This window comes from Lagopus leucura, unplaced genomic scaffold (assembly GCF_019238085.1).
Source record: "Lagopus leucura isolate 7727_CA_CO unplaced genomic scaffold, USGS_WTPT01 Super-Scaffold_100015, whole genome shotgun sequence".
Taxonomy (NCBI): domain Eukaryota; kingdom Metazoa; phylum Chordata; class Aves; order Galliformes; family Phasianidae; genus Lagopus; species Lagopus leucura.
Genome location: NW_024962269.1, coordinates 9,385,825 through 9,405,504, shown reverse-complemented (window position 1 = coordinate 9,405,504; position 19,680 = coordinate 9,385,825). Strand labels below are relative to the sequence as shown.

The window sequence follows — 19,680 nt, the reverse complement described above, 5'->3', positions numbered from 1 at the left end:
CCGCCTATGAGGCGCCGCGCTGCGCCGCCCCCGTGGGCCGATGGCGGCACCTCCTCCTCACCTGAGGGCTGCGACATCCCGGCGTGGCGCGGCGGAGGGTTAACTGCATGGACTTCCAGCCTCCATAGGCAACGAGTAGGAGACCTGGGATAGAAAGGATCGGAACACGGCTCTGCCGAAAAAGGCTTGGCGGTGCTTCTGGATGGCAGCTGGGCGTGAGCCAGCGACGTGCCCGCGCAGTCCGGAAAGCCAAGCGTGTCCTGGGCTGCATCCAAAGCACCGCTGTCAGCTTGGCGAGGGAGAGGATTTGCCCCTCCGTTCTGCAGTGTGAGATCTCACCTGGAGTACCGTGTTCAGATCTGGAGTTCTTAGTAGAGGAGAGACGTGAACCTGCCAGAGCACATCAAGAGGAGAGCCACAAAAATGACCCAAGGCATGGAACACCTCTAAAAGGACAGACTGAGAGCTGGGGCTGTGCAGCCCGGGTTGTGGGAAGACCTTAGAGCAGTCTGTCAGAACCTAAAGGGGCTGTAAGAAAGAGGGGACACTCTTTAGCAGGGTCTGTTGTGATAAAGCAATGGGAAATGGTTTCTGACTAAAAGAGGGGAGATTTAGACTGGACGTAAAGAAGTTTTTTTATAATAAGGGCAGTGAGGCACTGGCACAGGTTGCCCAGAGAGGTGCTGGGTGCCCCATCCCTACAGACACTGCAGGTCAGGCTGGACGGGGCTCTGAGCACCTGATCAGCTGTAGGTGTTCCTGTTCAGTGCAGGGCAGTGGGACCAGATGGCCTTGAAGGGTCCCTTCCAACTCAATTCTTTGATTCCGTACTTCAGGGAGCAGTTCTGCGCTTGTAGGATGGTGGTTACCTGCTGCATGGATTCAGTGGGAGCATGTTTCTGCAATCACATCAGAGAACCTTGTCTGATGTACTTCTATACAGGTTTAATTCAAGTGCTCCAAGTACACTGCTTTTGATTTTCCAATAGTTGTTTTTTTTTTTTTTTTTTTTTTTAAAACAGCATAACATGTAATAAAGGCGAATGATGTCGAAGCGAGGTACAGTTAACAGTAAAACACAGGACTAACTATGCTTTTCCCACCTTGAATGGCTGACTGGTAGTTATTCTAATAGACCTCAAACAGCAAGTACAATGACTGCACAAACCTGTTCTAAACACAAAAAGTTGGGGCACTTTCTCAGACATTTGAGCATACCAGTTCATTAGGCTCAGACATGTTTAGTTCAGTATTGTTTTTTGATTTCTTTTTGGTGAGTTTTGTCCCAGGTTTCAGGTACTTTTCCTTGCTATGAATGACCTGGATGTATTGGTCATTGCTGCTGTTCTGCGGATCACTGCTCGATTCAATGGAAACGGAATCAGATTCTGTTAGAGACTGCTCCAGTATATGCTTCATTTTAGGTTTCACATGTGGCTCAAGATAGTGCTGATCAACATTTTTCAGGTGCACTTTTTTGTAGGCATACGGAGGTCTGTCCAGGTCTAGCTCAAAACCATCATCCCAGGATTTGTAATGCACTTTAGCTAGGTCTTTGCTCGTAAGAACATGGCCATCAGCACGCTCCCCAATATAAAATCGCGGTGCTGGGCGAAGGTCAGACAGTGACCGAGGGCGATGGGATCTTTTCACGTAGCGTCTCCCAAATTCCTCTTCATCCTCCTCATCTTCACTGGGATGAGGAGAATACATGCGTTGTGGTGTTTGAACCACGTATCTTCTGATATTGTGCGGATACAACTCAACAATATCTTCTGGCTCTTCTATTCGGAATTGCCTTTGGAGTCGGGAGGTAGAACGGGCTGATTTTTTACGGGGTTCACTTTCATTAACAACATAGTATCTGGTAGCATGTGGTCTGCGTCCCACAAAAACAGGAGCCCCCGCTCCAAAAGCATCTGGATTTACCTGCCGAATGCTTTTCCTAAAGAGAGGCTCAGAGTGAACATCCTCAGTACGTTTTTTGAAAGCCACTGGTGTATAGGCCTTTGTTTTACAGAGCTCACTTGCACTCCCATGCACAACACTTGGGTACCTTTAGGAAAAAAATAAAAAAAAAAAGGGAAGGAAATGTTAGGAGATATGTTTACCAGTATAATTAAAACGGAAGATATTCAGAGTGTTACCGGCATTCTGAATAGTATCTACAAATGATTCTGCTTTTAAAAAATTCCCCAAGCTGTTGTACAAAACCAGTCTTGCCTGCTAGTGGTATGGTCGTTTCTTGCTTTCTGTACACTTGATACTGAGGGCGTTAAAGAAGCTGAAGTTGTGGGAGTTGCATTCACAGGTCTTGCTGCATCAGTCGAGGGCACGGTGTGGGGCACAGTCTGGGAGATGGTTTGTATTCTGGTGCCTTTGCTCACAGGAGATTCAAAGTTCAAGACACTGCCATTCTTCCGTGGGGTTGAGGCCCGAACAGAAGACTCCTGGCTAATAAGACCACCGTCTTGGTCTGGTCTTTTGTCACTCCCATCCAGATTCTGGAATCTGGCTAGAAAACAGAATTTATCACAGGAACTCTCCAGGCCTCTAAATTTAGAAGCTGTGTAAATGCACTGGCTCAAATCTACCCAAAGGTCAGAGAATCTGATGTAGTTTCCCATGTCTAAAATCTGAGAGGTAAAAGGTGTAGGCACAAATCCCCTCAGGCACAGTAGATGATTAAGTCTGAAATCTCTTCAATGCAGATGAGATGTTTAACTTAGAGAGGTAAAGGAGCCATTCCCTTTTCCCCTCTTCTGCTTACTACCCTCTGAATTTTGAGTAAAATCTGACATGATTTAATCATCAGGAATGTCTACTAGGTTCTGTCCTGTGGGTGGTAAAAGCAAGAAAATACCCAGCACAGAGATCTCAGCGGGCTTTAGGTGTAAACTACATGCCTTGGCTTTCAGTGCTGCCAAGATTAAGTCAAGCTGGGCTTAAAAACCATCTAAAAGTATGACTACACAGGAAACATGTGTTTTGTTTTGTTTTTAATACAGTTGAACCTCCCTATGTGTATGAGAAATAAAAATATCTTCACGTCCAAATCCCTTATTAATAGTGGAATTTCCTAAGCTCAACAACTTACCTACTGCCATTTGCACCACCTTTTTCTTATCTTCAGTTCTTTCCTAAAACGCATTCAGGAAAGTGAGAAGGTTATTTTGGATTAGAAAGTAAATCCAATACTGCATACAGATAACAAAGGCAGGATGGATTTACATTGTGAAATATTGAAAATGACATTAATTAGGCTAGCACTTCCCTGAAAACCCACCAATATGTATGTGAAAGTACTTTGAGCTGTACTTACTGCTTGTATCTTCATTCTCAGCTGATTGTTGGTGAATTTCAATGATCTTGCAATACTTTGTAGGTAATAGATCAGCATGCTAGAAGTGAAAGAGGTGATTATGAGTCACATTAAACACTCTTGACTGTTTTCCCTTTAAAGGTTTGTGAGTCATCAAAATGGCAAAGTCAGTCCTTGTGTTCCAGCATTTCCTTTATACTGTGATAATGGATCATACCTTTCATTCAGGCAAGCATACATGGAAGTTTAACAAATAAGTGATACTGAAAACAGATTTAACTACAGGTTGAATTGTGCCTGTGCTTTTTGCAAGTCTTTTTATTATGCATGTAGCCCTGTGTGCATTTCTAGCTTATTCTGTTTCAGTTCCAGACACACTCAAAATGAAAATTGTGATAGATGCTTTCTCCCCCCACTTTTTTTCTTTTTTCTTTTTTTTCACCCCAAGGTTACTGAACTACAGCTAAACTATAAGCTCATTCCACTGTCATTTTGTTGGCTGGCTGGAATAACACCTTGTTACAATAACACTGACCCAGCTGACATCAGATCTAGCCTGACAATGGCTTTCAAATGAAACAGACTTATGGCTGAACTAGATAACATAAACATTTATGTAGGTACTCAGTCATCAGTTTGAAGCAGTCAGTAAATTTGCGTGGATTTCTAAATATGACAGAGGAAAAAGATACAAATAGTAAATACTGCTTTAAGTCCTTTCAATTAATCTAAAAACCAAGCTGGTAAGACAAACTGCGCTCATCTGTTTATGGAGCAAAAATGATAGAAAGGCACCTGCAAAGCAAATGATACTTTACAGAAGCAAAGTGAATTTCCAACAGCTCAAAGTAAATATTAATTCCCAGCTGTGAACAATTATTTAGAGTCTGGCATAAGAAAGGACTTCCACTGGATAGTCTGCAGGAAGCTGTATTACATTAACACTTAAGAGCAGACCTTCATAACTGATTTATCTTGTCAGGGATCAGTGTGACTGGGTAGCTTCTTTCAATGATACGCCTGTGAACAGAGTTCAGTCTAAGCAGAACTAATCGCCCTGAGGAAATGGAAAATTATCTTCTGAGGTGCTCTTGAGTGGGAAGAAGGATCTTAAAACTTCTTGGAGCCAAGAGCATTGTAAGCTTTGACACAACAGAATGGACTTCCTTTAACACAGGGTCCAACCTCCTTTAGCACAGAAGCAGCTTTTTGAAAATAGGGTGACGGTATTTTCAACATACTCTCATTCCCATCTGATGCTTATACCATACATTCAGTAACACTGTTTTTTTTCTTTGTATATGCTTAATAATGTTACAGTTCCTCAGTATCAACATGCGACTGTCTAGAGATGAAGTTAGTACTAACACAGTGGAGTTAAATTTGCTATGAGAAACAAAGTACTTACAATAGAAGTAAGAGCGCAGGGAGGACCACCACAGGACTGCTGATGTAAGTAACCACTGAGTTGAACCATACAGGAAAATCATTTTTAATTGTTTCAGAAACAATATCATATATTTTGTCTTGTCCACTACAGGGAAAGAAAAAATAAAATTAAATCATAAAAAAATCCTTGGTGTGTCCACTTTTTAAGCAGCGCTGCACTGAATAATAATAAAAAAATTAATCTAAGACCACTTATATACACTATACTGAAGGAAAAAAAAAAAAAAAAAGCAAAAACAAAAGCTAAAGGCTACTTGTTCATTACTTACATTTTAAACAAATTTGCAAGAGTGCAAAAGCACTGACCAGGCTTGAAGGGTACCAATATGTGATAAATTTCTTCATGGCACACTGCATCATTTAAATATGAACTAGTGGAACCATGTATATAAAGCAAAACACGTAACCTCATTTAGGATGATGAGGTATTCAACTAATTAATTCTTAAACTGGAAAACATGGGCAGCAGGAAAGCATTGCCCCATCCAAAAACTACAATTTATTGATAATTTGGGTATTGTTGAACCTGATTAACTAATTGAGGGTGAAATAAAATCATTGCCATTTTCATTAGTCTGTTATAACTTACCTGAAAGGACCACAGGTTAACGATGGCTTGTATCGGGCAATAGCAAAAATTGTTGGTAACATGCACAAAAACAACATGAACAGCAACATGGCCAAGTAGAAATTATTGGATCTGCAAGAAGGCATAAATGTTTCAGATTACCCTAATCAGGGAGAAAAACAGAAGCAACATGAAAGATGCAAGTCTTCATCTACCTAACAAGTTCAAGATTACGTTTCTGAAAGATCAAAATCATTCTGTTCCGATTAAAAAGTCTGAACAGAGCCACTTTAAATAGACCCTTAATGGTCACAATTTTATTTGTACTGCTTTCCAGATACTGCTGCTACAGTCAGAGAACTGTTTATAGCACTGTTCTATAAAAACTCACTTGACTGTCCAGATTTGTTAGGGAAAATAAGAAAAAAGAAGCAGAATTTGATTCATCTTCAAAACATATTAGAAATAACTGATTCCTAAGATGTAAAGATGCCCTAAATTATTTCAGTTTGAAAAAATAATTCTTATATTCATCCTGATAGTATAAAAAGGGGAAGTTCTATTGTGTGATGCAGCAGATAAAATAGGATACTTAATGGTTTTCATAAAAAGAAACACCAAGATACAGAACTTGCAGTGATTTACACATGGAGCTTATTGCGCTTAATCAGATTGGTATGGAAATAAATGATCTCTGTGAGGCCACATTTCCTGGTCTGGGAATATTCTGTGACATATTATTTAGTTTGATTTCTGTTTATCCCCTAACTTTCACAATAAAAATACTTTTGATGGTACTGCTTGATTTCCTCTGTGAAATGCCAAGTTTGCTACGAGTCCTTCTGCCCCGCATACTGCCATTGAAACTCATACCTTCCCTTTTCGGAGAGAATATCTAGATGTTTTCAGTACAATCACAAACCAGCTTTGGGCAATTCGATCCCACTTGAGTCTCTTTTGTGTGTATCTAAGTACCCTGCTGTAACTCCAAATTCTCCAGTTTCTTGGTAACTAATTTTTTTTCTTCACAGGCCTTTGATATCTGTCCATTTTGATTGTCAATTTTCAGAACAAAAAGCTCCTTTTGTTTTGTTTCTGCACACAGAAGACATTTCCATTGACTGCGTTGCATTTATTCTTTATCTTACATTCTTATTTGGACTAACCGAGAGGCTCTGAAAACCTGCTGATGTGGTACATTGCACGTTAATACAGCCCAGCTCCTCAGGTACATGAGTCCAATCAACTTGAGGACATTGAATGCCGGTAAACAAGGTGAAAAGAAGGCTCCCATCCTGGAAGAACAATGTCATGTCAGTGCTCAGTGTTGCCACAGCAATTTTAACAGCAAAGCATTGCATGAAAAGAACAGGTAAGCAACAAGTCACTAGCAACAGACAAATTCTTAATACAATAAAGTGTAAGAGAATGCATTGCTAGTATCTTGCTGGAATACATTTCATTGAGAACTGTCATACTTGGCAATCAATCAGATCACTTGTGGATTACATACCAGATCATTCCTTGATTGTAGACCAAATGCAGTACATTCTCTGCAATTTTGAATTCACCATATTCTGGCTACAAGAAACAGAGTGTAGGATAAATATTTCACTTTACTCTTACTTTTTTTTTCTGGATCACTTATTAGAATCGTTTGGCTGACTCCATTTTCAGACAGCACATGGCCTGAAATGTCTGGATCAAATACCACCTTCTGGCAGACAGTGAGAACCCAGTAAAACCTACTTAGTATCAGGGGATTCGATAAACTAATTCATCTCTAGTTTACTTTGTTTACTTAAGGACAAGGAACAGACTTAGCCTTTCATGCCTACAGCTGCTTGCTAACCAAATACTACAGTAATTTCCTTCCTTCTTGGATCACTGTCTCTATTATGGACAGTTGTTACAGCTAAGAAAGGAGGATATGGGATGCAACATGTTCCCTCTGTTTTTCTAAAGACCAACAAATTACTCATCATTTTCTATGGGATTGTTCCATAATCTCATTTTGGGAAAGACAAAAGTCTGTGCACCACAGCCATGGGAGTAGGCCTGAGAAAAATACTCCATCTCAGCATTTATCCTGTACTCTCCAAATAAAACTCAATGCGAGTTGTGCCTTTATAGATTGTGCTATGTAGAAATTATTTACCTATCAAAAGGCTTTCAGAACATCCAGTACTATGGGAAGGAGCCCACCCATCACCAGCATCTTTGTTTCATAAAATAAAAGCCTGTACTTACAAACTTGCTTTCTAGGTCCCAGCACCAGCAATCACTTAAATATCGGACACACAGTCCACGGAAAAAATCAATTAGCAGGATGCTCGCAACTGTGAATATCATGTCGATGATTGACAGCTTTAGCATCTCCTGTAAAACATATCATTCCAACATATTGAGTCATTCTGGAAACAAACTGCCTTGCATACAGCTCTTTTGCATTTATACTTGCATTTCATATTTTGGATCATGCTCAGTACCCTGATGAAGCATGATTTTATACAAAGTTTCCTTATATGCATTTCCTGTTTGACTTTACCCTTACTTGTCTTTGCTCTAATGTAAAGAACAAACATAATTAGACTTCGAGTGTGCCTTCTACAGTTTGCAGCAATAAAACTCTGGGCATGGTGGTCTCAACCTTTCTAATGAGCCTACTGAATATTTATCTAGATAGACAGGATGCAGCTATTTTCTCTATTGTACCCAATCCTTTGTTGTACTGACTCTTGAAATAGATACTTAATAAGTCCTTCACAAGGAGAAACGCTTGTTGTTCACCGAAAACCACAGCCCAGTGACAGTAGGGTCACCAAGGGCCACAGCAGAAGTCTGTTCAGTGCTTACAGATTAATGGGGTTGCTCCTTAATTAGTTGAGCCTTGAAAACATACAATTAAGTAGAAAAGATTATCTAAAAATAAAAACAAAGATCTCTAACCCATTCTGTAAAAGAAGAAAAGAAAGAACAGTTCAAAAAAATACCTGATGCCTGTGGAATAGGGAGGGCAGCAGGCAGAATAGAAGTCAGCCAAATAGACCTAGGAGGAAATTTGGCTCCTGACGATCAAACAAGACCTTTAATATTGCTCACTCTGGAACAATGAACTAAGCAAGCCAGAAATGTGCTAGCATCATTTTTCGTTTAGTGGCCTGGGCGCTGGATGAGTGCAGCACTGACAGTGACCAAAGTACATCAGGATCAAATGACAACCTTTGTAATATGCATTCCATTAAAATGCAATCTATCTGCATCACTCATCAGTAGAGATCTGCCTGTGCAGAAGACAGAGACTGAAGGCTGGCTAAGGACACTTGTACAACACTAAGCACATTGTATATACTGAACAACAAACAAAGCTCTTGTGTGGCCATATCAATCTGTGCAATCTTCCCTCTTTCTATACAGCCCTTAGCTAAATTTCTGGAATTTACACCAAGGAAACCTCTAAAACTGAACACAGTATGACATGGTTTTAAATTCTGGTGAAAGAGGAATTAGGAATAAATAGATTCAATAATATAACAGTGACATACTTGACCAACGTAGGTCTCCCAGCACTGATTCTGGGCAGAGCTAGAGGAAGCTGTGTTGTTAACCAGCGAATCAGAGGTTGGCAAGCTTTGAGCGTGAGATTTGTTGCTGTTCATTTGTGCATCAGAAATAGTTGCAGATAAATTGCCTTCTTTAGGAGGAGTTCCAGTTGCAAAAGAGGGGATAGAATTACTTGAATTGCTGTTAACCTGAAAAAACAAATGTCTTGAAAATTGCATTTTCACCTGTACTTTTTCTCTCTTTCTTTACACCTGCATACATGCAAAAGCCTTATGCCTTCAACAAGGCATATGTACACATGAAGACATTTCACATGTTTTCAAGCAGCAATTAGATGACTTTAAAGTAGCTGCCGAAGCACAGATGCAGTTAGAAATTTTTTTAGAACAGTGATAGAAGCTGATTTTAGGTCCAGTACCTCCAACTACCTAAAATGCTGACATTTAAGTAATTGAGGAATGCACGTAAATATATTATTTATTTCTCTACACATCAGCAATCAAATGGATCCAGTTATCCAAAAGACTACAAGTATTCATAAGTGAACACTACAAAATAAATGTCACAATCCTTTCAAATTGTAGTATGCTGTAATGCTTGGATTTCACACTAATTTTCACCTGAGTTGATAAATACTACGGATGGAATTCTTTCTGTTGTAAAGTCGACTCATGTTGCACATTAGCAAACATTAAACTTACACTGTCACTCATACTGTTCACTTTATCCAGGAGAGCAATGATCAAACTGTAGAGATTTCCCAGATAGAGAACAAGAACTCTGAAAACAGTAAGACATAGGTTATCGACATCCCATGAACTTGTAATATATTCTCCTGCCTGGTAGAAATAAAACACCAGCAGAACTTTCTTCTTCCTCCCTTGTTTTTCACATTCTTTCTACACTGTATCATGTCCGTACCTTGCAAGCTGAAAGCGAAGAGTGGTCCTTGGATGGTACATCTCTAGAGCTGCCACGAGTTCAAAAGCAGAGGGTGCAATCATGGTAATCAGTGACACAACTACGCTTACCTACAGAACAGAAAGGCACAGCACTGTTGTAGCTTCGCACGCTGATATCCTATGGTGCCATTACTGCTGATGGGAGTATTGCTGATGCATGTGCTTTTGTGACTGCTTTTCTTGGAGAATATACTTGGAAAAATTATCATTGGCATTAGTAATAACTGCAGTTGGGACCCAAGATTGAAGACCTGACATATCACTCAGGAATCTTTGCTGTAGATAATTATATTCTAGCTTTAAAGCTATTAGCTTATGAATATCAAAATTCACCACGTTGGAAATACAAAGAAAATATTGTCCTCTGAAATGGATGAGTCGTTCTCTGTACACATTTACTTCCTATTCTCAGCATCCACTCCTTCCTCTGAATAAAAATATTCACAGAACATGCAGTATTCTTCAGCTGACATCAATAGCCATTGTCAAAGCTGATTCCTTTCTAACAGCTCTTCCTAGCTCTTTAGCTCAGTGTTCACTCAGCTCAGTCATGGGCAGAAAAGAGACTTCAAACTTTGTCTTCATGAAATAAGAGCCCACTAGAACTGCAGTCTCAGAGCAGCTTGCTGCCCACGCCAGCTCTGCTGACACCTTGGTGCAGACAAAAGGAGCAGGCGTGCAGAGCTCCAGGTAAGCACAGCTCAGCACTCCCACTGCTCATTTCTCCCGGCTCATCGCTTGCAGTTTACACCTCAGTGCACACTATCACTACTGAGAGCCCTGAGACAACAATCCTGCTTCTAACACAGTGGTGACAAATATGGTGTACCTCATTTTTTTCCCAAAGGGTCAGTTCCCTCTTCTTGCTCTCTAACTTTTGGGATCGATCCACGACAAAGTAAATGATGTAAATACTTCCAGTGAGCGAGAGAAGCACGAGGATGTTTGCAATAATCCTTAAGCTGATTGTCACTGCCCTGAAAAACAAAAATCACCCAGCCAATATAGCAGGCTGCCTTATTACACCAGGGCTCTTTTCTAACATGGCTTTTATAGGCATGAAACAATCACAGAGCCCTGCTGCCTGCACTGAAGCAGTGCTTTGGAAAGTGCCTCCAATCTTACATACATACAGGTTTTTGCTTTTCTTCTTTTCCTGCTCTTCCAATATAGCTTCCTTGAAAGAAAAAAATATATATTAAATAGCATTCTGCCAAAATGATGCTAATCTTTCATAGAAGGCATCAAGTAAAATAATAAAAAACTTTCCAATGTTGATGCAGCCAGGTACCCCCCTGGACCATTTATTATGGAAAGATTAAATCTATCCATGCTTTTACATCATTAACATAATTTTTATTCTGTTCAGTGAAACTGCACCACAAGCAAATTTGTTTTTATTTTTTTTAGCTTTTTATCACACATATGGTGGCAATAAACAGAACACAACAGGGACAGAAGAGTTGTATTAACATAGGGACAGAAGAGACATATGAAATGGAGTGGCAGTGTCAGCAAGTGCAATGTGACTGCAGTACCACAGGGAGGTGTGATATCCTCCCCCAGGCAAATGTATCCATCGGTGAATGTCAGGAAACAAAAAAGAGCAAAAAGAAATGAGAGGAAAGGCCTATTTAATTTCTAAATAACCAGAAAAATAATTTGTAGAGGGGCGGATTACCCGAATGCTGTTAACTATGGCAGCCGCTTTGCTCTCTGCAGCCTCAGGGTTTCCTATTAAATAATCCCAGGCACAGAACAGCCTCCAACAGAAAGTGTAGTTTTCATCGGAAGCACTTGCTAAACTCATTCTTGAGTTCTTCGCCATTCTGTGAATAGAAAAATAAAAAATGATTGAAGCTGGTGTGTGAAAACGTATCTCAAATCACTGGGATGGTTCATAGTTTTCAGTTTCTTTTTAGACATGCAAATAGTTTGTGGCAATCAGTGTAATTGCTGGCAATTTTATGATGAAAATAAAGTGGGGTGAGGTTCTGAGAATGAACTTGATGTTTGCTCTTGTGCAGAAGAGACTCACTGATTGCATTTTTCATACCTGACAAATAAAGCAAGTATATCTCACTACAGATGTGAACATTTTTAAGATCACCAGCTAGGGTTCAGCTGGAAGATACTATAACACGAAATCGCTATTACTGTATGAACTGATACGGAAAAACTAGTGATCATGCAAAAGACGTGTTTTGTTTTCTGTTTATTTTTATCCTCAAAAATTATGTTATTGTTAAATAGAAACCTAGTGATGCTTTACAGACCCTGGGAAAAAGGAAAAAAAAAACCACCTAGTCGGCTCAGGCAAAAGGGCAGAATGTTGCAAAGTCTAAGAAATGAAATGAAGATTAATAGCTTATAAAAGGAAGGGCAGCCAAATGGACAATGTTATATGAGGAACAGTAATCAGGCAGGCAAGAAGTCAGTGGGCTAAATCAAAAAGAGAAAAGCTAATCACATCCTGAAACTGCAGATGTGTAAATCAGCATCAAGAACACCAGTGACCCTCAGATCAAGCTGGAAGGCAGAATAAAAATGGATGGAAAGAGAAGGATTGGTTTTGAAATGCAGTTATTACAAACAACACTAAAAATTGCATTAGACTGCACTATGCCAAGTAGGCATCCAGAAGGGAAGGGAAAGTGAACCAAGAGGACAGAGCGACCTCACTCCCTCTCGGCACTGCACATTCCTGGATTTTATGGCCAGCACTTGCAGTCTTGCTCTCTCCTACCTCCTGGCTTTCAAACAGCACAGGAATTAAGCTTAATATGAATGGGATGCTACCTATCAGCTGAAACAATGCAAAGGCTATATTGCTCCTATGACACAATTTTTGTATTAGTATTTCAGTAGGTGAGAACAGTAATGCTGAAAAGCACTATACTTAAAATCTATGTTTCTGTCAGAACAATATACTAGAAAAAAGCATAAGAAACTTGCACATCACGCTGTACAAATACAAACCACACAGATCCATGTTACCCTCCTTTTATGGAGTGGGAAACTGAAGGGAGAACCAAGATAAACATCAGCAAGACAAAGAGCAAGCTAGAAGTGAACTCCATCTGCATTCCTGCCATTAGCAGATGCAAACAGGTTAACAGAACCGTGCAGAATAAATGCAGAGGAAATGGGATAAGCGTGCCATTAACGTCTGCCTGAACATGCAAGCTTACGGATAGCCATAAATGAGAAATATTACTTTTTTAAGAGGATGATGAAGCTGTAAGCAAACACTGCCATGCCAACCAGGAAGTAGGCGAGAGGCAGCCGGTATCCTGCTTTCCCAATCTTCCTTTCTCTGCCATAGTAGCCATAAAACAAAACGGAGTACTGGAGGTAGCCCTGCAGAGACCAGAGTCTGTAAGAGCGGTAACAAATAGATACAACCAAATAGCAGTAACAGAACAATAAAGAGTGGTTTTAGCCTTGCCCCAAGTGACCAGATGGTGTCCAGGTCTTGTGCAGTTTTCATGTCTTCTGGGCGAATGGTTTTGCTGACAGTGCTGCCGAACGGTGCACCAGCCAGTAGCTGGGGAGAGGAGAAAAGAGGTCTCTGACATCGCATCAACCTGTCTGACCCACAAAGGGTCATTCCTTCTCCTAAGCTAGAAACTAAGCATTTTAAAGCTGACTGTCCATTTTAAGTATTTTTAAGTTACATATGACCGTGTTTCATCTCATTATTTTTTTTTTAATTAAGTCTACTTACAAAAATGAAGTAAGAAACTGAATACCTTTATCACTTCAATTTGCCCACTTTTTCATTTGGTGGCTTTTTGCATTTTGGCTTAGCCAACAAGAAGAAAAATCAGATATTTACATGTTTTGATGTAAGCATGTAAGCACAGATGTAATGTTCTGATGTAATCTGAAGCACAGATTGAGGTCAAATCCTATCTATGAATTATCTCACAAAGTTAATATATAGCCTAAAATTGCATGCAAGATCTAAACAAAATAATGGCTGTTCAAACTTCTAGAAAATAATTTCTAATGAACAACAATTTGTCTGGAGGGAGATGTTACTTTTTTTTCCTGCCTATAAATCACATTTGCAAGACCTAAGCATATTCAATACCAACTGCAGCTTTTAGGATTTGGTTCTCCATTTTAGTAATCGGATACAAACATATTCTATAAAAGCATTAGTACTGTGTTGACAAAATATAATCTCTAACACTAATAGCAAAATTATCCTTTGGCAGAAAAATGTAGAACCCTCTTAATAATGGTGTTTATTTTAATAATTCATTTGAAACTGTGCATTTCAAATTGATGTACGCCTTTAAGTGTGGCATTTGTTTAATTCAGAAAGGAAAGCACAACGGGTAAGCAAGCATGTTTCTGTAAATATTAGCAACGTGTTCTTACCTCTGGTAAGACTACAAATGCTCCTGTCATTATGGTAAGTACAATATTGATTCCAAACAGCCATCTAAGGAAGATGAAGTAAGAGGCAACTCCAGACCCAAAATGACCTCAAACCATAGAAAAAAGTTATCTGAGCAGCACAGTCTATAATAGCTCCCACTCTTTATTCATTAAGTATTACCTGAAATCTAAGCAAAAGAAAAACCTGCCTCATCGATGCAGTGTGAACAGCGAGATAGAGAAAACATCAACGTGTCAATGAGGAAAATATGATTATGCCCCAAGCTCTGTTGGATGAATCTGTAATTACCAGCAGTATTTACTCAAGAAGCTGCTGCACTGGGTGATGTAATGCAGCAATTCCATTTGCTGCGGAAGCACAGCAGCACAACCTAAGTGCTGATGTGATGTTCAGGGCTGCCTTGATTTAATCTAGGACTGCTGAGGTGCCTTCACACGGCTTGGTCCTGGGCTTGACCCACGGATGCTGGCCCACAGACTGTGATGAACTATAACCAAAGCTGCAATGGACAAGGCAAATTTCTTATTTCTATATTTACTAATTTTTTGGTTACTCCACACTAAGATCATCAATGAGATCTGTGCAGTGCCTAAGGCATCAGGAGGAGTAAAAAAAGTGAAGCTCTACATCAAAGTCATACTGTGGGTGGAAGGTCGCGCTTAACACTTCCTCCCAAATACTGTTTGATTCAGTAAATGCAAACATGAACCTTAAGACCCAGCATTTCATCAAACGCTTTACAGTTCCATCCCGTTAAATCCTTATACTTACTCTCAATTTTTTTAATTCGCATTTCCCAAGGAATAAAGAGCACCACAAAATTATATGCCAGTCGAAGAAACTTCCTCCAAAGCTGTGGGAGAAAAAAAGCAGAGAAGAAAAGAAAGGTGATAACTTTGCATGGAGAGGAAAAAAAAAAGGAAAATAAAGAAATGCAACAGTGTCTCTCATCTGGTATTGCAAGAAATACTAGCAGTGTTCTTTATCATCATCTCAGACCATGTCTGTGGGGTGGAGATGGGCACGGTGAGATTTAGAAATGCACAAGATGTGGGAGGGCTCCTTAGCTTCTGTTTTTATTAATAATATTATGAAGGGGTTTTCCTGTTACACTCTTTAATTTGTGCTTAAAGAAATAATACAGTTACCCTACACCTAATGAGTGGTGCTGATTAACTTCTGAATTATATCCCTTGCAGAATATCTTCAAGCAAAAACACACAGTAGAGACAATTAGATTAGATACAGACTCTAGGATGAAAGCCTTGATTTTGTCATAGGAAGAGGAATATGAACAAGAACGAAACCCAGTGTCTGATTTACCAACGCAGCCCCTTAGCACACTCCTCTTTCTGGTTGACATCCTAGTTCCACTGAAGTCCGAGACATAAAACAGTATTTATGTTTACAGCATCCTACTTCCACTGCATTTTCTACACACAAAGGCAGAACAAGGAAAGATGACAGTTATGCATGTGGCCTTTCATTTGTTCAAATGAATAAAATGCATGGTGTTCTGTTTTACCATTATAACCCTGACTTCTAGAATTGAAATACATTGCACTGTGAAAAGTCTACTCATTGTGATGACACAAATGTTATTGACTGCTTAGATGACCAAAGAACTCTTCTCTGTCGGTTGCATATTAGGAACAGTTTCCTGCATGTTATTAGTTTCTAGTAATCAGGGCCAGAGTCTATTTTCAATTGTGTAAATAGATTTGCTAAGATTAGATTCGAATTCTTCGAATATGATGCAAGCAAAATTCTTTAACAATGTATTTACAACAAGCTTTTGCAGGATTGTCTTCCAAACTAAAAGCTAGACACATTTTTCATGCTCAGCTATTGAACTGTGGCCCCATGGTCTGCTGAAATTGCTCTTCAGAGAATACTAACATCGTATCGTTAGTATCCCATTCCCATCACCCTCTCTGGCAGACATCAATATTCGTATGATTTGAGAAGGACGATTCTAACGCGTTAACACAAGGAGGTTTATCCCTCACACATCAAATTAGCCTGAGAAATTGTAATGACTAAATTCACAATTGAAAAAAAAAAAAAAAAGACAAAAACCAAGTTCTTATTTACTACTTCCTCAGTAGAGCTCTCAAGTTGGAAATCAGAATGACATAGAAAACATACGTGTCTGTGAATAAAAACTTTAGACGACTTTTGGTATGAAGAAGAGATATAATTTAAGAAAAAGCAGACATACCTCCGCACCAGCAGCCTGGTAACCTCTGGTTCTAGTGAGCCTCCCTTCGTACTTCAGCACAATCTCCTTTGCCTGTCTGCACAAGAAGGTGGAATTTTGCTTGACATTGAGCCCAGTGCTCTGAGCCTTCAGTTCTGCACAAGCAGCAAACAGCTGCAGCAGAATGCTCTGAAACACTGCCATGGATTAGGTTTCCCTATGAAATCCTTAAGCAGGCAAAGCTTTTTTCCTATTGAAGATTTACTGTCACATTAAAAACACTGAGAGCTCTGCCTGAGAAAACTTGACATTCAAAATTTTTATTGAAAGAAGGGTTGTCTGTTCATTTATTTCTTTTTCCTCTCTGTCCTTTTAACCCAATATGGCACAACCAAAATGCCTAAAATAAGATTGTCATTAAAGTGTGGTTCGTTTTATGTGGATACGAAAGAATTGCTCTTGCAAGATTCCAAGAGGTTCGTATTCATCTGATCCTACTGCTGCTCATACAGTCTTTAACCTCAGCAGCAGTTGGATGGGGACCACTGGAAACTCATAGACACAGAAGTTGTGGGGCAGCAGGAAGGCAGAGAGTCACAGACTGTGTAACTGAGGAAAATCATAGAATGGCTTGGGTTGCCAGGGACCTCAAATGTCATCGAGCTCCCACCCCTGCCATGGGCTGGGTCCCTCACCAGCTCAGCTGCCCAACATCCCATCCAACCTGGCCTTGGGCACCTCCAAGGATGGGGCACCCACAGCACTATGGGCAGCTGTGCCAGTGCCCCTGCACCCTCAAAACCTCTTTGCTTCCAAGATTAAACAAGGACTCTGCTGGGATTTCCTCAGGACTGTAATGCTACCCTAGCATCAGATGGCTTTTAAGAGAAAGGTGCCAGATGAAGAGGAAGAAAATAACGTGATCCCAAACATATAATGCTGTGAAAGACATGACAGAATTTAGTCCAAATGTTGGGCATGCACCCTTTGCACTGTACGTTTGGTGTTGTTACCTGAGCGCCCGCAGCTTCTGCCTCATTGGCCACGGCCTGCAGCGGATGTTGGACATGACCTCCTTCTGGTACTGGATGTTCTGGAAGACTTGCTCTGGGTCGTGGCTGTTAGCCTTCTCTTCACTGATATCCTCATCTGAGTTGCTGAACACCCCGCAAGAGGAAAAACAAGACAAATTATTCCCATCTAGATCCCCATCATCTGTTGGTTTGTGCAGTATCCAGTTCACAAGAACCACCTAACAGCAATAAGGGAACTCACAGAACCCTGTTGTTTCAAAGTTGATAAATGATCTGGATGACTTCCACATTGATGGGATGTGTCTCTTCCTCCCTACCTCTTGCTGCTCACTAACTCATCCATGCTCCCCAGCTGAATTTTAGTCTTTCCTCTGAGTGTTTCCAGCTTGTACATCATGCTAACAAGATCTTCCACATATTTTTCTGGAACAAAGTGCCATCACTTTTCCATCAGAAGTACTTAAAATTCATTTACTTTCCATGCACTCTCAGCCTTTATCTTTGATTTTAATAGTGATAAAATATTTCCGTATTAAAACAGAGAGGGAACAAAGGCTTAGCACATTCTGACCCTTTGCTCCTGTTCTTTGCTGATGGGGATGGAAGCACAAGACCACAGTGCACCAGGAATTAAATTGTAAAAATTACACGTGCTCTGATGTAGATTTCTATGGATGATTATTAAATCTTCTGATGCTGGCACCACATTCACTTAGCTGCAGCTCTCTCGTCCCATTTGAAACAGGGAATTTCATGTGAGCCAGCAGCGTGAACAGAACCAAACACCTCCAACATCAACCAGCTAGCAAGTTTTCCAACTGCATCTCTGAGTCTTCATTGGGAAAATTCTCTGCAATTTTGCTGAAAAAGCAACATCTTTGAATCACTTGGAAATAAGTCAGAACCTCACTATTGCCCTGTAAAAACATTTGAAGGATGCACTTGGCCAGACTGTGTATCCATCAATCCACATTCTGGCTCTACCCTCGGCTACTGTGGACATTCAAGGAAAATGCATAATACAAATGAAAGGTATGGAGATTTCCTATTCTGCTATTCTTTGGAATTACAGTGAAGGTGCTTATGGTGCAGCAGGGAGTATGACTGGTAGAAAGGGAAAAAGAAAACAGCTTTAAAATACATCTAAATATAGAGAGAAGAGTGATTCTTCTTTTTCATGTTACTGCACTCTAAATAAAAGACAGACAAGATCTCTCTTTTCTGCTCGATAAGGAAGATTTGCACTTCAGGAGAGAGGAGGATCCCTACCTGTGGGGCGGCTCCTGGTAGGTGTAGATGTTGGTGTGCCGCTTCACCATCCGAGACTTCTTGCTGGACTTTGCAGGCTTTGCTGCTGCTGCAGCAACGCCCGGTGCTGCTTCCATGGTGGCAGCTGCCCCAGCACCAGGTGGGACTCTGCCACGCTAGGAGGAAGCCTTGAGCCCCTGGCCGGGCGCCTGTGAAGCAGCCAAGTGTTACAGAGCAGAGAGCAGTGAGCAGTCCAGAGCCCCGAAGCAGAAGATCTCGCCCTGTGCTGCAGCAGTGGCAGGACCTGAGCCTGGAAGTGCATGCATGCCTTAAAGTGGCAGTGCACAGCAGCTCCCGCCAGGCTGCTTCTAAGGAAGCTTCCCAGGAGCAAGGAAGGGAACTGAATCCAAGGGCTTGCCAGCTGCAGTCCTTACTACAGAGCCAAGTTTCCCTTGTAACATGATGGGATCCCTCCAAATGCCATCCTTCCACCGGGCTTACCCACTCTGGGTGATGTTTCCACTGACATCATTGCTTCATATGTTTGAGCGAGTGTTCCTGCTGACATAAAGCAAGAATTGTTTGTATTTTGGTCTTTGATAACAGAGAAGATGCAACAGCAGTTTCCGGCAGGGCTTCAGGCTCTTTTCTGAAGGACAGACCCCGCACAACAGGGCCGCCTCTCAGCATGACCTGCATTCACCATGTCTGGATTTAAGACTTCTCTTTTGAAGGGATCAAAATACCAGCCCTTCAGACAAGCTCACACGACCAAGAAATTCACTTTTTGTCAACATCTGCAGCACCTTAAATAAGCTCAATCTCGTTACTTACTGCATAATTTTCAACATTTACTTTAAGGATGAGTTTACAGAGAGCATTCACTTATTCCTAACTTGGAATTTGTTTCCCTTAATATTTC

General features: G+C 40.6%; 1 protein-coding gene across 5 annotated transcripts; it reads right to left on the bottom strand.

Moving 5' to 3' along the window:
- Positions 1 to 83: 83 nt before the first annotated feature.
- On the bottom strand, positions 84 to 19,243 carry TMC3 (transmembrane channel like 3). Of its 5 annotated transcripts, none has more exons than XM_042876264.1 (23): positions 19,193 to 19,243; positions 18,780 to 19,068; positions 17,490 to 17,633; positions 16,498 to 16,573; positions 15,048 to 15,129; positions 14,255 to 14,361; positions 13,083 to 13,225; positions 11,547 to 11,694; positions 10,999 to 11,042; positions 10,695 to 10,842; positions 9,825 to 9,934; positions 9,605 to 9,683; positions 8,885 to 9,091; positions 7,590 to 7,718; positions 6,853 to 6,920; positions 6,506 to 6,634; positions 5,361 to 5,471; positions 4,731 to 4,856; positions 3,323 to 3,401; positions 3,098 to 3,140; positions 2,224 to 2,515; positions 740 to 2,056; positions 84 to 528 (listed from the first exon to the last, which is right to left on the bottom strand). In XM_042876264.1, the coding sequence occupies exons 2-22, from the start codon at positions 18,893 to 18,895 to the stop codon at positions 1,201 to 1,203; spliced, it is 3,237 nt and encodes a 1,078-aa protein (XP_042732198.1). In that variant the 5' UTR covers positions 18,896 to 19,068; positions 19,193 to 19,243; the 3' UTR covers positions 84 to 528; positions 740 to 1,200. The 5 variants fall into 5 exon arrangements, with proteins under 5 accessions (XP_042732198.1, XP_042732199.1, XP_042732201.1 ...); XM_042876265.1 differs by having other exon boundaries at positions 84 to 265; positions 340 to 528; positions 18,780 to 19,196; XM_042876267.1 differs by having other exon boundaries at positions 740 to 899; positions 1,169 to 2,056; positions 18,780 to 19,196.
- Positions 19,244 to 19,680: the final 437 nt, after the last annotated feature.